Source organism: Mustelus asterias, chromosome 12 (genome assembly GCF_964213995.1).
Source record: "Mustelus asterias chromosome 12, sMusAst1.hap1.1, whole genome shotgun sequence".
Taxonomy (NCBI): Eukaryota; Metazoa; Chordata; class Chondrichthyes; order Carcharhiniformes; family Triakidae; genus Mustelus; species Mustelus asterias.
Window position 1 is genome coordinate 75303406 of NC_135812.1, and position 15343 is coordinate 75318748.

The 15343-nt window shown below is 45.3% G+C and overlaps 1 protein-coding gene across 3 annotated transcripts in view; it reads left to right on the forward strand.

The window, feature by feature from the left end:
• Positions 1-15343, forward strand: part of LOC144501580 (rho GTPase-activating protein 44-like) — a 345975-nt gene that overhangs the window by 273556 nt on the left and 57076 nt on the right. For all 3 annotated transcript variants that reach the window (XM_078225440.1, XM_078225439.1, XM_078225441.1), the window contains exons 8-10: positions 1294-1362; positions 8384-8465; positions 13150-13277. In XM_078225440.1, the coding sequence (XP_078081566.1) occupies positions 1294-1362; positions 8384-8465; positions 13150-13277 (279 nt within the window). The remainder of the gene's footprint in view (positions 1-1293; positions 1363-8383; positions 8466-13149; positions 13278-15343) is intronic.

Consider the following 15343-nt stretch of genomic DNA (forward strand, 5'->3'; position numbering starts at 1 on the left):
TTTTACTGTCATCAAGGCTTATGTGAACCCACTAAATCTGAACCTTTTACATATCAAATACTTCCTAGGGATGCTCTGAATTGAATGTCTCTATCCCAAGGCACAATTCCAATTCTCTTCCCTCACCTAATGGTGCATTAAGGCAGATTTTCATCTGTTTCCATAGCTAATAATTTCCAGAACAGGTTACTAGTCTGTGGCCGGGGGTGCCACTCCACATCAAGCATGGCTGACCAGGGGTCTCCCCTCTCTTATCGCCAGCCATTGGCGCGTTGGAAGGATTTTTCAGGTTGGCACTCAACTTGCTTGGCCACATCATGAACTCTTCTTCCTTGTCCACCACGTCCCTGGGTGGGACTTGAACCCGGAACTTCTGACTCAGAGGCAGGGGTGCTACCCACCGCGCCACAAGACCTCCCCAAGACACAAAATGATTCTATTCTATCTGCTTGCTATACTCTGATGATATAAGATGCTAGTACTTACAAGAGCCTTCCTGTTGGTCTGCAGTGGAAGTTGTAATCTGCTAAAAGTACAGGAATAAGCTTATCAAAGGGCCAAGAACACAGGTGAGCAACACCTCACCAGCCTGAGGATGAATAGATAAAGTACGTTCTTGTATTTGGGATTTATATCTTTTGTTGAAAATTCCCTTTAGTTAACTTTCACAGTATCTAGATATTTCAAGATAAAACTGATTATACAAGTACCGACTATCCCTCAGCACTACAACATTTTGGTAGAAATGTATTGAGACTGGCTAACCTTTGGACAGCTTTTGGTGACATTAAATGACAAGAGAGAATAAACGTGACACTGCAACGGCAAAATTGTGTCTTATTTTCAACATATTTTAGTTAGAGTTACGCACCAGAGTTATACTCCAGCTCCACCCTTACCAATTCAATAAATAGGGCCAAAGTTGATTGCTTTCATAATAAGATAGCCAGCTGTCCTCCTTCCTGTTGCCTAGTGATGTCCTGTTCTGGAAGTGAATGAGCAAGCAATTGCGAATATTCCTCCAGATCATCTACATTTGATCGCTGTGTAAAATAAAAGATAGCAATACCAACAAAACCTCTGATATCTCTATTTAGTGTGCAGAGCCTTGGTTGGGATATGGGAGCATATTAAACAAGAGATGACTATATTATTAATAACACACCCACACTTTACTCAAAAATGACTCACAACATAATTCGCTATCATTCCAAAAAACAGCCAAATCTAATCTAGAATATCTTAATTGTTGTGGAATTCACTAACATATTTCCATTTCTCTGTCAAATGCAGGATCAACTGGCAGCGGACATGTACAGTTTTGTGGCCAAAGAAATAGACTATGCAAATTATTTTCAGACAGTGAGTACAATAGATATATAAGGATTATTGAAATAAAAATCAGAAAAAATGTTCAAACTTAAAACGGATTGAAATCAGTCTCCCCAGTGAATTGACCGGAATGCCGCTATCAATCCTTTGATCAGTTTGGGATCTAATCACCCCATCTAACAGAACACTGGGTACTTGAGAAAATGTTGTTACGAACTTAAATGTGTTATTTTCATTCATTTTATTCGTGTGAAGAATGTCAGTTTCACTTGAAGTTAAGTGGGTTCAGTGAGAAGTTAACGATGTCCGATGAGTTATTTACTCCTGGGTCAGCAGGAGGAAGTGCAGGGGTGCTGCACTCCATGCTGCCATTCCTCAGGGGATCAGATGCCTGTCAAAGAACAAACCAAATATCTCACCTTTGTCTCTGTGTTCCAGATGGTCTTCTGTTTGTGAGAAAGCCCTTTGTGTGTCTTTGGTATTCAGATGAAAGCACATTAGTGTAGTATTAGAAACTAGATAGATTCCGTCTACAGTGAAGCTATGATATATTCACAAAGTCAGATGGCAAGTCGTATCTAAGCAAGGACGACCACTTTGCTTATCTATCTGGAGAAATTTCAATTGCAGCATTTGTCACCTACATAACTACAAAAGGTTTGATCTCGACCATCTTCCATGATTATTACTCTTTGTGTTTCAACCTTTACATACTGTTACGTTAATCCCTGGCAATTTTTTTTACAGCAAAAATTTACCATGATTTCATTGTAACCATTAATCTCATAGCGTGATCACCACTGCAAATTAATAAAATGGATGGTATTGCCCATCCATATACCAGCCAGCCAAAGCAAAATGGATCTAAGACTCAATATAACCACCCTGTGAACTGTGTAGGATTTGGATTTATGATATTAACTGTGTACAATTTTGGTCTCATTTAAGAAAAGATATAAATGCATTAGAGGCAGTTTAGAGAATGTTCATTGGCTGATACATGGGAGGAGGGATGGGGTGGGGGGGATGTCTGGTTGTCTTATGAGGAAAGCTTGGACAGGTTGGGCCTTATCCATTGGAGTTGGGAAGAATGAGAAGTGATCTGATTAGGGGACTTGACAGGGTGGATGCTGAAAGGATGTTTCCCCCTGTGGGGCAGACTAGAACTAGGGGAGACGATTCAAAAATACCATTTAAGACAAAAATGATGAGACTTTTTTTTCTCTCAGAGGGTTGTGAGTATTTGAGGCTCTCTCTTCCTCGGAGGCAGGTGGAGGCAGGGTCATTGAACATTTTTAAGGTTGAGTTAGATAGATTCTTGACCAACGGGGATGTCAAGTGTTACCGCAGGGTCGGCAGAATATGGAGTTGAGGCCACAATCAAATCAGCGATGATCTTATTGAATGGTGTTGCAGGCTCAAGGGCCCAAATAGCCTACTCCTGCTCTTAATCTTTATGTTTGCATTTAGGCTGCACCCTTAACTTGGAGTTCATCCTGTGGCCTGACATGATAGGTGCTTCTCATTGCCATAGCTCCCCTATACTCACGTGCAGAAGCCCAATGTCATTGTTAGATACAATAGTTTATTTATTAGTCACAAGTAAGGCTTACATCAACACTGCAATGAAGTTACTGTGAAATTCCCCTAGTCGCCACACTCCGTCGCCTGTTCGGGTCAATGCACCTAACCAGCATGTCTTTCAGACTGAGAGAGGAAACCGGAGCACCCGGAGGAAACCCACGCAGACACGGGGAGAATGTGCAAATTCCACACAGACAGTGACCCAAGCCGGGAATCGAACCCGTGTCCCTGGCGCTGTGAGGCAGCAGTGCTAACCACTGTGCCACCGTGCCGCCCCAATACGCAGAGCTAATTTAATAGTCTGAGGAAGATAGCGCTTTGTGGTTTTATTTAAGCCAGACTTTGATGTAATGAATGAGAAGAGAGAACCTCTCAGGAGTTCTGATCAGTACAGCTTGGTAAATTCCTGTCAACAATTCATTCAATATGCTGGGTGCATTGCCTATCCATTTTCAGCCAACTTTCTGGAATAGTCGATGGATACATTTAAATTTTGGTTAATTCTATTTGAAGCTCCTCTCATCTGTCTCTTTTCCTTTAAATTCTTTAAAGAGACGATTGCCTTTTATTCTATAATGACCGTTCAAGATTAAAAAACACTAGCCGAATACCATTCTCACAAATTCAGCTGGTGCCTGCAACTTGATTGGTCCAAAATGTAATTTGGACATCAATCTTTCGTACCTTTTGTGAGGAGTGCATATAATTATTTACAAAATATATTGCATTTTGATCCACTGTTACTGTGAATTCATAGGAAAAGCCGTGTACATACAGTCCAACCTAATATGGAATTCTGATAGACCACTCCCTTTGATCTGATTTGATTTGATTTGATTTATTATTGGTACGTGTATTAGTATGCCGTGAAAAATATTGGTCCATGTGCAATACAGACAAAGTATACCATATAGGGACCCAAAGGGGCGGCACGGTGACACAGTGGTTAGCCATGCTGCCTCACAGCTCCAGGGACCTGGGTTCGATTCCCGGCTCGGGTCACTGTCTGTGTGGAGTTTGTATGTTCTCCCCATGTCTGCATGGGTTTCCTCCGGGTGTTCTGGTTTCCTCCCACAGTCGGATGTGCGGATTAGGTGCATTGGCCAAGATAAATTGACCCTTAGTGTCCCAGGATGCGTAGGTTAGCTGGGTAAATATGTGGGGTCACGGAGATAGGGCCTGGGTGGGATTGTTGTCAGTGTAGATTCAATGGGCCGAGTAGCCTCCTTCTGCACTGTAGGGTTTCTATGACGTAGCGAAGGAAAGGAGAGAGTGCAGAGTGTAGTGTTACAGTCAGAGCTAGGGTGAGGAGAAAGATCAACTTAATATGAGGTAGGTCCATTCAAAAGTCTGTTGGCAGCAGGGAAGAAGCTGTTCTTGGGGTCAGTTGGTTCGTGACATCAGACTTTTGTATCTTTTTCCTGACGGAGGAAGGAGGAAGAGAGTATGTCTGGGATGCGTAGGGTCCTTGATTATGCTGGCTGCTTTTCCGAGGCAGCGGGAAATGTAGACAGAGTCAATGGATGGGAGGCTGGTTTGCGTGATGACTGAGCTTCGTTCACGACCCTTTGTAGTTACTTGCATTCTTGGACAGAGAAAGGAGCTTTTTTCTGGTTGAATCACAACCAGAAAGAATGCTTTCTCTGGTGCATCTGTAAAAGTTAGTGAGAGTTGTAGTGCACATGCCAAACTTCCTTAGCGTCCTGAGAAATTAGAGGTGCGAGTGGGTTTTCTTAACCATAGCATCGGCATGAAGGGACCAGGACACATTCCGATATTTGCCAACCACTCACATGAGAAAACAAACTAAAATCAACATTGGCTAAACATTACGTAGTAGGCAACTAATGCACTAAAACTGCAGAAAAGGTACTTTCCCCATTAAGTTCCTCACATAGTGGAAACCCTCGCACCACATTTACACATTACATCAGCAGAAATGTAATCTGTGTTTAAAGTCCCAAGCTCCTCTCGGCTTTAACAGGATCTCTTCTCCCCGTCAGGGCGAATGTTTCAGTGTCCTTTTAAACAAATCCTCTTCACTCAATCTTCTGAGCATAATCGGACAGGCTTTCAGTAGCAAGGCACCCTCTGGTGACTGCTCAGTCTTTAACTCTTTACAAGTCTCATTTCTTCAAACTGAGAATCTTCCTGAGCAGCACTCTGCATCGTGACTAACCAATAAACTGTCCTTTTTGGTCTACCGGGCAAAGCAGCATCTATCGTGGGTCTTCTCCCCCAGCATGTCTCTGCCTGACTGACTGGACAGAATCTTGTGGCGGTGCTGAGGGCCTCAACTGCTGGCTGCAGAGCCAGCGAGAACAACACCCCCCTCATCCCCTCTTTCCATGAAGGCCCACCGCACCTTGTGCCACTCAGGCCAGCTCCTTGAGACTTGAATAAAGAAAGTCTTCTTTATTCAGCAGTGCCACCTTCCCAATGACGGATCCTTCAAACACTGACTGCCTTTGAACGAGCACCCCTCCCGGCCCCCCACCCCCGTCAACTACGACAGGGAGTCCCCAAACAATCCCGCACAGGGGGTGTGGTGATCCCTCCCACTGGATTAATGCCAGCAGCAGTGGGATAAGGCCCTTCAGTAGACATTAGTTGCCCGGCTGAGGGCTTCAGTTGGCAGCAGGGTGGAAGGCTGTCCACGGGCTTAATTGGACTGGAGGCGCCAAGATGGCCGATTCCTCTAACTGCCACCCTCCCACCTGATTAAATGCCCCCAACCCTCCCACCATCAAATGCACTGTGGTGAGGGGCGCAAGATTCCTGTGAGTCTGTAGGCACTAAGACTGGCTGCCACCTCCTTTATGCCCCTCACCAGCCCGCCCGCCTGCACCTTCATTGCAATAAGTTTTGATTTCAGTTCCTGTTTCCACAGCGAGCAGGTCACAGTCCTCCAGGCAGATTTAGTACAACGTCACATGGGTTTGTCTGCCATTGGAAATCACATTCCCCCTCTCTAAATTACTCTGGGCCTGATTTTACCATCAAGTTGCGCCCTTTTTCGGGCGCGAAAACTTGGTAAAGTCGGGCGAGAGACGAGTAGCGCAATCCGCGCCCTCCTCTGTGCCCGTTCCCCCTTTACCAATTGTCGAAAGTGGCTGCTGTCTGAACCACGCCCAAAATGGGCATGACATCATTTTAAATGCATTTGCATGCATTTAAATTGACTTAATAGGCTGCATACCCAAACTTACCGGCACGTCCCCCTTTACCACCGCGTTCGCCCGTCCAGATTTGACACAAAACAGACATGGTCGGCAAAGGTCAGATTCGGGTGCTCCAGCTTCTGAAGAGGTAAGTTCAGAGCTTCTGGCGGCTCTCTGACTCAGATCGGTGGTGGGGGTTGGAGGGGAGGGAGGTGGTTCAGATCGCTCTCTGGTGGGGGGCAGGGGGGTCCGCTGCCACTCTGCGTGCGATCGGTGGGGGGAAGGGGGGATCCATTGCCATTCTGCGTGCGATTGGTAAGGGGGAAGGGGGCCGCGATCGGTCTGGATAGCGGGGGGGGTGTGGGGGGATAAGGGGGTCAGTTATGTTGTGGGGGTGGGGCAATGTCTGAGGGAGTAAGAAGTTTAACAACACCAGGTTAAAGTCCAACAGGTTTATTTGGTAGCAAAAGCCACACAAGCTTTCGGAGCCTTAAGCCCCTTCTTCAGGTGAGTCACCTGAAGAATGGGCTTAAGGCTCCGAAAACTTGTGTGGCTTTTGCTACCAAATAAACTTGTTGGACTTTAACCTGGTGTTGTTAAACTTCTTACTGTGTTTACCCCCAGTCCAACGCCGGCATCTCCACATAACGTCTGAGGGAGCCAGGGGAAGGCATTATCCAGCCCGGCAGCAATGTGGCAGGGGAGCGTTTTTCTATTTTCTTACTGCACATGCGCAGTTGAAGGTTCCCATCGGAGCTGCAGCGTTTCGGACGGGATAAGCCCCGCCCACAGGCTTGTGCAGCACGATTCAGAATCGCTGATATTTTTTCAGGTGGAATGCATATGGGAGCACCGGAGAACGAGTCTAAAAGTCGGATCTGAAACACTCCCAGATTCAGCACTTAGAATCAAAATGATAAAATCGGGCCCTCTATCTTACCTTGAATTAAAGGAGACTGTTTAAAACATAACCATCTTACTAAGTCCAGCGTTCGTAACATTTCATAACAGAACTCCTTCACTTTGCAGTGCACAGTATAATATTGTATCAAAGGCACTTTCTTTCATTCCAAGTAAACAGAATTCCAGTGAATCAAGCTGCCCATTTGCTTCCATTAATAGAAATTATTTGGACCAAGCCCCTTCCTATTTATTCCCCATGGATTGAATTCATGATTCAGGCCCAAATGGCTGCCTATAATTCATTTTTTGTGACCTATGTATTGAATGTTGTTAATCCACTGCCAAATTTCACATGGCCTTATCATTACATTTTGGGATTTTTGACTGTTTGGTTAGTAAAGTATTTTGGATTAAGGTGATGCCATTAAGATAAATCCAGCCAACAATGTTTAAATGGCACACGATGAAGATTTGGGGAATGTGGATCAGAATTCAGATGCAGCATTTGTTCAGGATTATGAATCCCGCATGTTACAATGGAGCTTGTTAAACGTGTTCCAAGAAAAGGATTGTGTATAATGGAATGAGAGGTTGTTTTCCATGGAGCAAAAGGAATTGAGGGGAGGATTGATAGAGGTGAAAAGATTGGGGGGGTTTAGATAAGGTAGGCAAAGAAAAGCAATTCCCAGTAGTTGAGTGTGCAAGGTAAAGGGGACATAGATATCAGATATGAAGAGTTGGCGGAGGATGTGAGGGAAAGCATGTTTATGTAGAGAGGGGCAATGGCCTAGAACTCGCTGCCTACGTGGGTGGTAGAAGCTGAGATGCTGAGTGATTTGAAAAGGAAATTGGATGGGACTTTGAGAGAACTAAACTTGGAGGGTTACAGGAATCGAGTTGGGAAATGGTACTGTCCGAATCGCTCTACAGAGAACCGTCCTGGACTCAGTGGGACAAATGGCCTCCTTCTGTGCCGTAAGACCTCCAGGGACTGAATGTTATTCGCTGGTAAGAGGATTCACTGCCTCGCGTGTGTGAGTCCACCGGGGCAACTTTACTGGTGACAGCCAATTAAGAGGCTGCTGGTGGGAGCGCTGTCCAATTAAGCGGCAGCAGCCCGCCTCTCAAAGCCGCTGGCCCAATCAGGGGGCTGACATCTCGACATTTCCGACAGAGGTGGTGAGGGGTGCTGGACGGAAAGGGCACCTCTCGTGTTGAGGCAGTCTGGAAGGGCAGGTAAACCCTTTCCAACTCGTTGACGTTTCTGAGCCAATTCATTCCTCTCAACTTCAGATTTTGGTTTCCCAGTGATCGCAAAGTTCAGTGAACTCAAACTTGGGGATGTTTCATTACCTTCTGTCTTTTTATTGACTGTAAATCATGTTTTTTTTCCCTTCCCCCAGTTAATAGAAGTGCAAGCAGAATATCACAGGAAGTCATTAGTGCTTTTACAGAGTATACTGCCTCAAATTAAAGCACATCAAGGTAAGAACATTTTAAGGTGCTCCTGCTTTTCTGGACTGTGAATTTAAATTCTCAGATTTATGTAGATTATCTTTGAGACAGTAGTGGAAGCAGAACTCTGACTCTGGTCAAACTTTCAGTTCTATTGAGAGTATGGAGTTATAACAGGAGGTGAGAAAATACACAACTGGGGGTCATAACTGATTGAAATGGGTGAACTTATTAGTTGTTTCGCTAAGACTGAAAGCTCCTGAAGATTCATATTGATGGGTTCTGTTACCATGTAAGCAAGGGGCTACAATAAATGCTAAAATCGACTGCTGAAACGGAGAAAGCAATTCCTGGAATTGAGAGGAGAGCCTGGAGTGATGTCTTGGGGCAGGATGTTTTGGGTGGCAGGGTGGGAAACCCACCCTGAGTCAGTGGGGAAGCATCCCCGCCGATACTGGCTGCCCTGCAGCCATTTAACCATCCACAAAGTGTTAATTGGCGGGAGAGGCGGCTTCTTATGGTGGCCAAGAGTGAGATTACATGCAGTCCCCAGATTCCAAGTCCCAGAGCCCAGGATCATGTCTCATGGTGCAGTGGGGAGAGATGAGTAAGAGCCTCGAAGGAGAGGTCATGGGAGAGGAAGCAACCATGTGGGGGGAAGGGGAGGAAAGGGGAAGGGGGGAGCAGGTGGAGCAGACCTTGTTGAGTGGAGGGGGGATTCACCCAATGTAAAAAGGAGGCCATTGAAGGAAGCACCCTTCCTGCATTCCCACTCAAGATCAGGGCGGGGTAAATTTCTGGTCTTCCTTTCTGCTCCTGAAACCCCCCCTCCACCTGCCTGAAATTTGAGATAGGGCATATAACAATGCTTGGGTAGTCATTAATTACCCACTTAAGGGCCTCTGGACAAATATGGGTTGGCCAGCTGACGCTTCCTTGTCCATCTGTAATATTGTGGATAGAACAGAGTGGGCCCGAGGATGGCACTTAGACCATCTGGGGAATTTTACCAGCCCCCTCCCCCACAGCCTACAAAGCTGCCGATAAGAGAGTATAAAATCCTGCCCTTGGTATTTTTTTTGCTGTGAGCTTTAACAGACTGTTTGTTTCCATCGAGCTGGTAAATGCCCTTTCTGTTTGCAACATTACATAGGAATTTGCAGCGGCTATTTAGCCACTTGAACATGTTTCACCATTGAGTAAGATCATGGCTGATCTGTGACCTAACTTCATATATGTGCCTCTGCCCCATATCTCGCCATGCCTTTGGCTAATGTAAAACTATCGTTCTCAGTTTCTGAATTATCAATTGATTGAACATCAACTACTGTTTGCTGAAGAGACCTCCAACCTTTTCCCACCCTGTGTGCAAAGAAATATTTCCTAATTTCACTGCTGAAACACCGGCTTGTAATTGTTTGACTGTCCGAGATTGCCCAGCGTACATGATTACTTTTCCCAATTGACCCCGTTTATGCCCCTTTGTAGTTTGAAAGTTTTGACCAAGTCATCCTTTAACCTTCTAAATTCCAGGGAATGCAACTTTAGTTTGGTTCATCTTTCCTTAACTTTTAGTTTAACCTGTAGCTTAATCTTTGGAGTGCAGGTATCGTTCTGGCCTGCACTTTCCACAGGGTCAATATATCCTCCCTAAAATGTGGTGCCCAGAACTGCTCATAGTACTGCAGTGTTATCTAACCCATAAGACGTTGGAACAGAAGTAGGCCATTCGGCCCATTGAGTCACTCCCCCATTCAATGAGATCATGATTGTTCTGATGTGATAATCCGCAACACCAGTTTCCCGCCTTTTCGCCATAACCCTTGATTTCCTTACTGATTAAAAATCTATCTCAGCCTTGAACATACTTAACGACCCAGACTCTACAGCCCTTTGAGGTAAAGAATTCCACAGATTCACTACACTCGGAAAGAAAAAATTCTTCCTCTTCTCTGTCTGAAATGCACGACCCCTTCCTCTGCGATTATGCCCTCTGGTCCTAGACTCTCCCACAAGGGCAAACAACCTGTCAGAATCTATCCTGTCAAGCCCCCTGAAAATCCTGTATGTCTCAATAAGGTCACCTCTCATTCTTCTAAACCCGAATGCGTACAGGCCCAACCTACTCAACCTATCTCGTAAGAGAATCTCTCCATACCTGGGATCAACCTAGTGAACCTTCTCTGGACTGCCTCCAATGCCAGTATATCTTTCCTTCGATAAGGGGATCTTTGTGTCCTTGTGTAAACATTTGACTCAGCATCAATATAAATGTCGTTCTGTATTTTCGTTGGGGAGAGAGATCTGGAAAGCCTCGAAAGCCCAAAATGAGGAAATTAAGTTGGCAAAGAGAGTTCTATTTTTGTCATAGCTTTGTGCTCACTTTTCTCCCCCCCAGTTGTAGTGTTTACTTAGTCACATAACAAACTTGTAAATGAATTACTGTAATATTTCCTGCAGTTATTATATTTTAACAAATGAAAATGCTAACTGTGGCGGAGTCTGCAATAGGCATGTTGAATACATTACTACAAGGAAAGTTACTGTTCATAAACTCGAGGCTTTCCAGCACATTAAATCATTCAAAACAGAATGATCTTTTTTGCAGCATTATTCTTACTTTTTCCCAAGCAAGATTTCTCTAATGTAGTTTGAATTGATTGGATGTTATTTTAGCAAATACTAATAGTTGAATTAATTAGAATATCTAATATAATAATTTCTATTAGATAGTTGAACTAAGGGGTGGCGGGGCGGCACGGTGACACTGCTGCCTCACAGCGCCAGGGACCTGGGTTCAATTCCAGCCTCGGGTCACCATCTGTGTGGAGTTTGCATGTTCTCCCTGTGTCTGCGTGGTTTTGATCCGGTTTCCTCCCACAATCCAAAGATATGTGGGTTAGGTTGATTGGCCGTGCTAAATTGCCCCTTAGTGTCAGGGCGATTAGCAGGGTAAATATGTGGGTTTACAGGGATAGGGCCTGGGTGGGATTGTTGGTGCAGGCTCGATGGGTCGAATGGCCTCATTCTGCACTGTAGAGATTCAATGATTCTATGAATTGACTGGATATTATTTTAGCAGATACCGATCATGGAGTTGAAGGATTTCAGTTCCCAAGGTTACTGAACAACAAAGGTGTCATTTCAACTTAATTAGAATTTATTAAAAGGTGCTTGTGCAGATTCTTAAAGTTCATTTATGACCTGACCTGAACTTAAAACGAGTAGATTGTCGCTTTAATAGATGTGTGGCATTACATAGAGATTGTAATTACCGTGTCAAACGCTGGACTGCACTTTTCCATGTGTCATTCTAACTTTACTGCATGTAGCTTCACCATTCTAGACTTTTCCCAATGGGACCCGATTTCACTTGATCGAGGCAGAGCAAACTCCACCAGGGTGGGCTCGGCATGTTAAGGCTGTACACAACTACACAACGCAGTCATTGGCCTGAGCAACCCTCCACTCGAAGGCCACCAATACTCAGCAACTGCTGCTTGAGTTGCGCGCTTGGTGAATATTGAAAATAAAAAGCTGCACGGGTCAAAGAACCTGGTGCTACTCACTGGGTGGGATTTTCCGGCCACGCTCGCCTCAAAACCGGAAAATCCCATCTGAGGACAACAGACCTTCGCATGGTCCACCCCCATCCCCACCCCCCACCGCCTGCTACAATTCCCGTGGCGGACGGGATGGGAAACTTCCCCCCCCCCCTCCAACTGTCTCAGCTTAAAGAGTGAGCGGAATTTTCCCCAAAAGATTCTAAGTGTCATAATGGCAGGAATACAGGAGTCCTCCGCACCGGTCTTTTCAGCAAGCTCAGCACTGCAATCCTCCAGCACTCTGTCGATTGTTTTGACAGCGGAGAGCTTTGTTGGGGCGGGGGATGGGGTGCGGAGCCTACACATGCTGGTGAAGCCGGCTTCGGAGCGCTCGAGCATCATTTCACAGGGTGCCCTGATCTGCCGTTGAACCGGGAGATCCTTTCATAGAATCATAGAATCCTACAGTGCAGAAGGAGGCTATTCGGCCCATCAAGCCTGCACAATCCCGCCCAGGCCCTATCCCCATAACCCCATGCATTTACCCTAGCTAGTCCCCCTGACACTAGGGTTAATTTAGCATGGCTAATGCACCTAACCCGCACATCTGTGGGACTGTGGGAGGAAACTGGATGAAACCCACGCAGATACGGGGAGAACATGCAAACTCCACACAGACAGTGACCCAAGCCGGGAATCGAAGCGGGGTCTCTAGCGCTGTGAGGCAGCAGTGCTAACCACTGTGCCTGGAAAAAATACATTTAAGAAAGAGGTGAAGGGGAAGAAAAAATTCCTCAAAGAATAAAGAGGAAGACAGAAATGCAATCACTTTGACATAATCATTCATCCATTTTAAATCAATTCAGCTGTCTTTTTATTTCTGTGGTAATACGCCACAGGCTTTTTGATTTGATAAGCATGACCGTTCTTGGGAAGAGAAAAAAAAGGAGCGAAATGAACCAAAATAAATGTTGCTGAGCTAAAGTTTACTTTTTTTTCAAAAATGTGGTAGATCAGAGTCCCAATAGAATCAACATTGAATTTAAAATCCTCGATGGGAGATGTTGACGGAGCAGTGTGCCCCATCTATTTACAGTCGTTCATTAGGATGTATCATGGAAACATTTGATAATGGTTGAAAATATTTCCATTTTTATTTCCTGCTAAAGAGGCTTGGATAGAAAAACCTTCGTTTGGCAAACCACTGGGGGAGCACCTGGCGATAAGTGGAAGAGAGATTGCCTTTCCTATCGAAGCCTGTGTGACGATGTTGCTGGAGTGCGGCATGCAGGAAGAGGTAATCTTTCCCTTTCGTTCACACTTCAGCTCAACCTCTGTCTGCGTCTCCGCTTCATTTCTGTTGCCGGGTTGCTGCCATCATGTGGTGAGCGCTTTTTTGAACAACAACATATTTTATTCCCAGTCGACCCATTTTCTATAACACGTTTCCCATCTCAAAGGATTTTAAGGTTTGAAAATAAAACTTCAGCGGCGACGGTATTTAAACACTTCCTATCGTATGAAAGAAACTTGTCGCAAGAAAACTAATCTTGTCTGATTGGAGTGAATGCCAGTAATTTGTGAGCACAGCCATACGGAACGGGATTTTGCAGTCAGTGGTTAATCATAGAATCCCAACAGCGCAGAAGGAAGCCATTCGGCCCATCATGTCAGCACTGACTCTCCAACAGAGCATCTTATCCAGGCCCTAAGCCCATAGCCCCATGTATTTGCCCTTAACTTGCACATATTGTATCACCAAGGGGCAATTTAGCACGGCCAATCCACCTAACCCGCACATCTTTGGACTGTGGGAGGAAACCGGAGCACCCGGAGGAAACCCACCGCAGACACAGGGAGAATGTGCAAACTCCTCACAGACAGTGACCCGAGGCCAGAATTGAACCTGGGTCCCTGGCGCTGTGAGGCAGCAGTGCTAACCACTGTGCCACCAACTGTAAAAAAAAGCTGCCCACAAATATCTAGCAATCTGTATGCAGTGGGCTTCTTTCTTAATGTCAGTTGAAATCTGTCACCAAGTCTAGGGGATGTGGCAGTGATGTTAGTAAACTTGTTGAAGTATTCCTACTTAACTAACTGTTGTAGGTAAAAATACCTCTGAGTCTATTCGTTGGTCAAACTACAGTGGTTTATTTTCACAATTGTGGGAGACCGTCCGATGCCTAACACGGCCTCAGTCTCCTCAGCAAATACAGGTTGAAAACATATATTTATACCCCCCCTGTCACGTCCGCAGTTTCCCAGGCCTCACTGGTTCCCAGGCTGTGGCTTGTCTTCCATCGTGTGAACCTTGCTGCCTTGGCGGTTTCTTCACGGTTGTCCCAAGGCCGTGACTGTTGTTGTCTGTGAATATAGGTGGGGTATCTTACTAACGTACAAGGTTACAGTCTCGCACAAACAAGTTAACTGGCATACAACAATTTATATACGTTCGTAGGTACTTGTATAATGTATATCGGTACAGGTTATGATGAATATATATGAATGTATCATACGATCACAGAAGGCTTCTACTGTTACACCACAGTACATAATATTAAAGAATACAAAATGGCGGGTTAGCCACATTCATGAACAGATTAGCTGAGAAAAACATACAACAGCTGCTGCTCTTATCTGTTCTTGGATACATGAGCATGAAAACACCCTAGCGTAAACATGAATTCTACAGTATTTCTCACACAATCTCTAAATATCACAGAGTTCACTTTGACACTTTGACTATTAGAGTCCATTAACCCATTCCCGTCTTCACTCCCCCCTTTTGGTCAGGTGTCAGGTGGTCCACACATGGCCCCATGACCAATTCAGAACCACATGTTATCGGCGAATGGGCCTAGCTCCTTTGTCGCGAGGTCTGCCCCCTCTGCCTGTACACTTGTACCCGGCATAATCCGCGCTGTTACTGTCTTGCAACAGGCGTTCAATAATGTCACACAAACACAGCAAGTAATTATAATTACAATTAATACAATCAATCCACGCATCAGGTATGCACCCCACGACCCAAACCATTGCCCCAGCCATCCCGGAAGGTTATAATTGTGATATTGGTTCCCCTCATCCCGTATTGTTTTCGCCATGCGTTTAATATGATCTGCCAAGCGAGTTATATTCTCCGAAGCATCGGGAATATACGTACAGCAATCGGAGCCGACTATGGCACATGTTCCTCCTTGGGAGGCTAGCACGTAATCGAGTGCCAATCGGTTCTGTAATGCCACAGTCCGAATAGCTACGACCTCTGCTGATATTTCAGAGACGGCCGTGCTCACCTCCTCGAACCCATCCTTAGTCTCATTTGCAACTTTCTCTAGGGTTGAGGCCATCCGTATAAGTTCC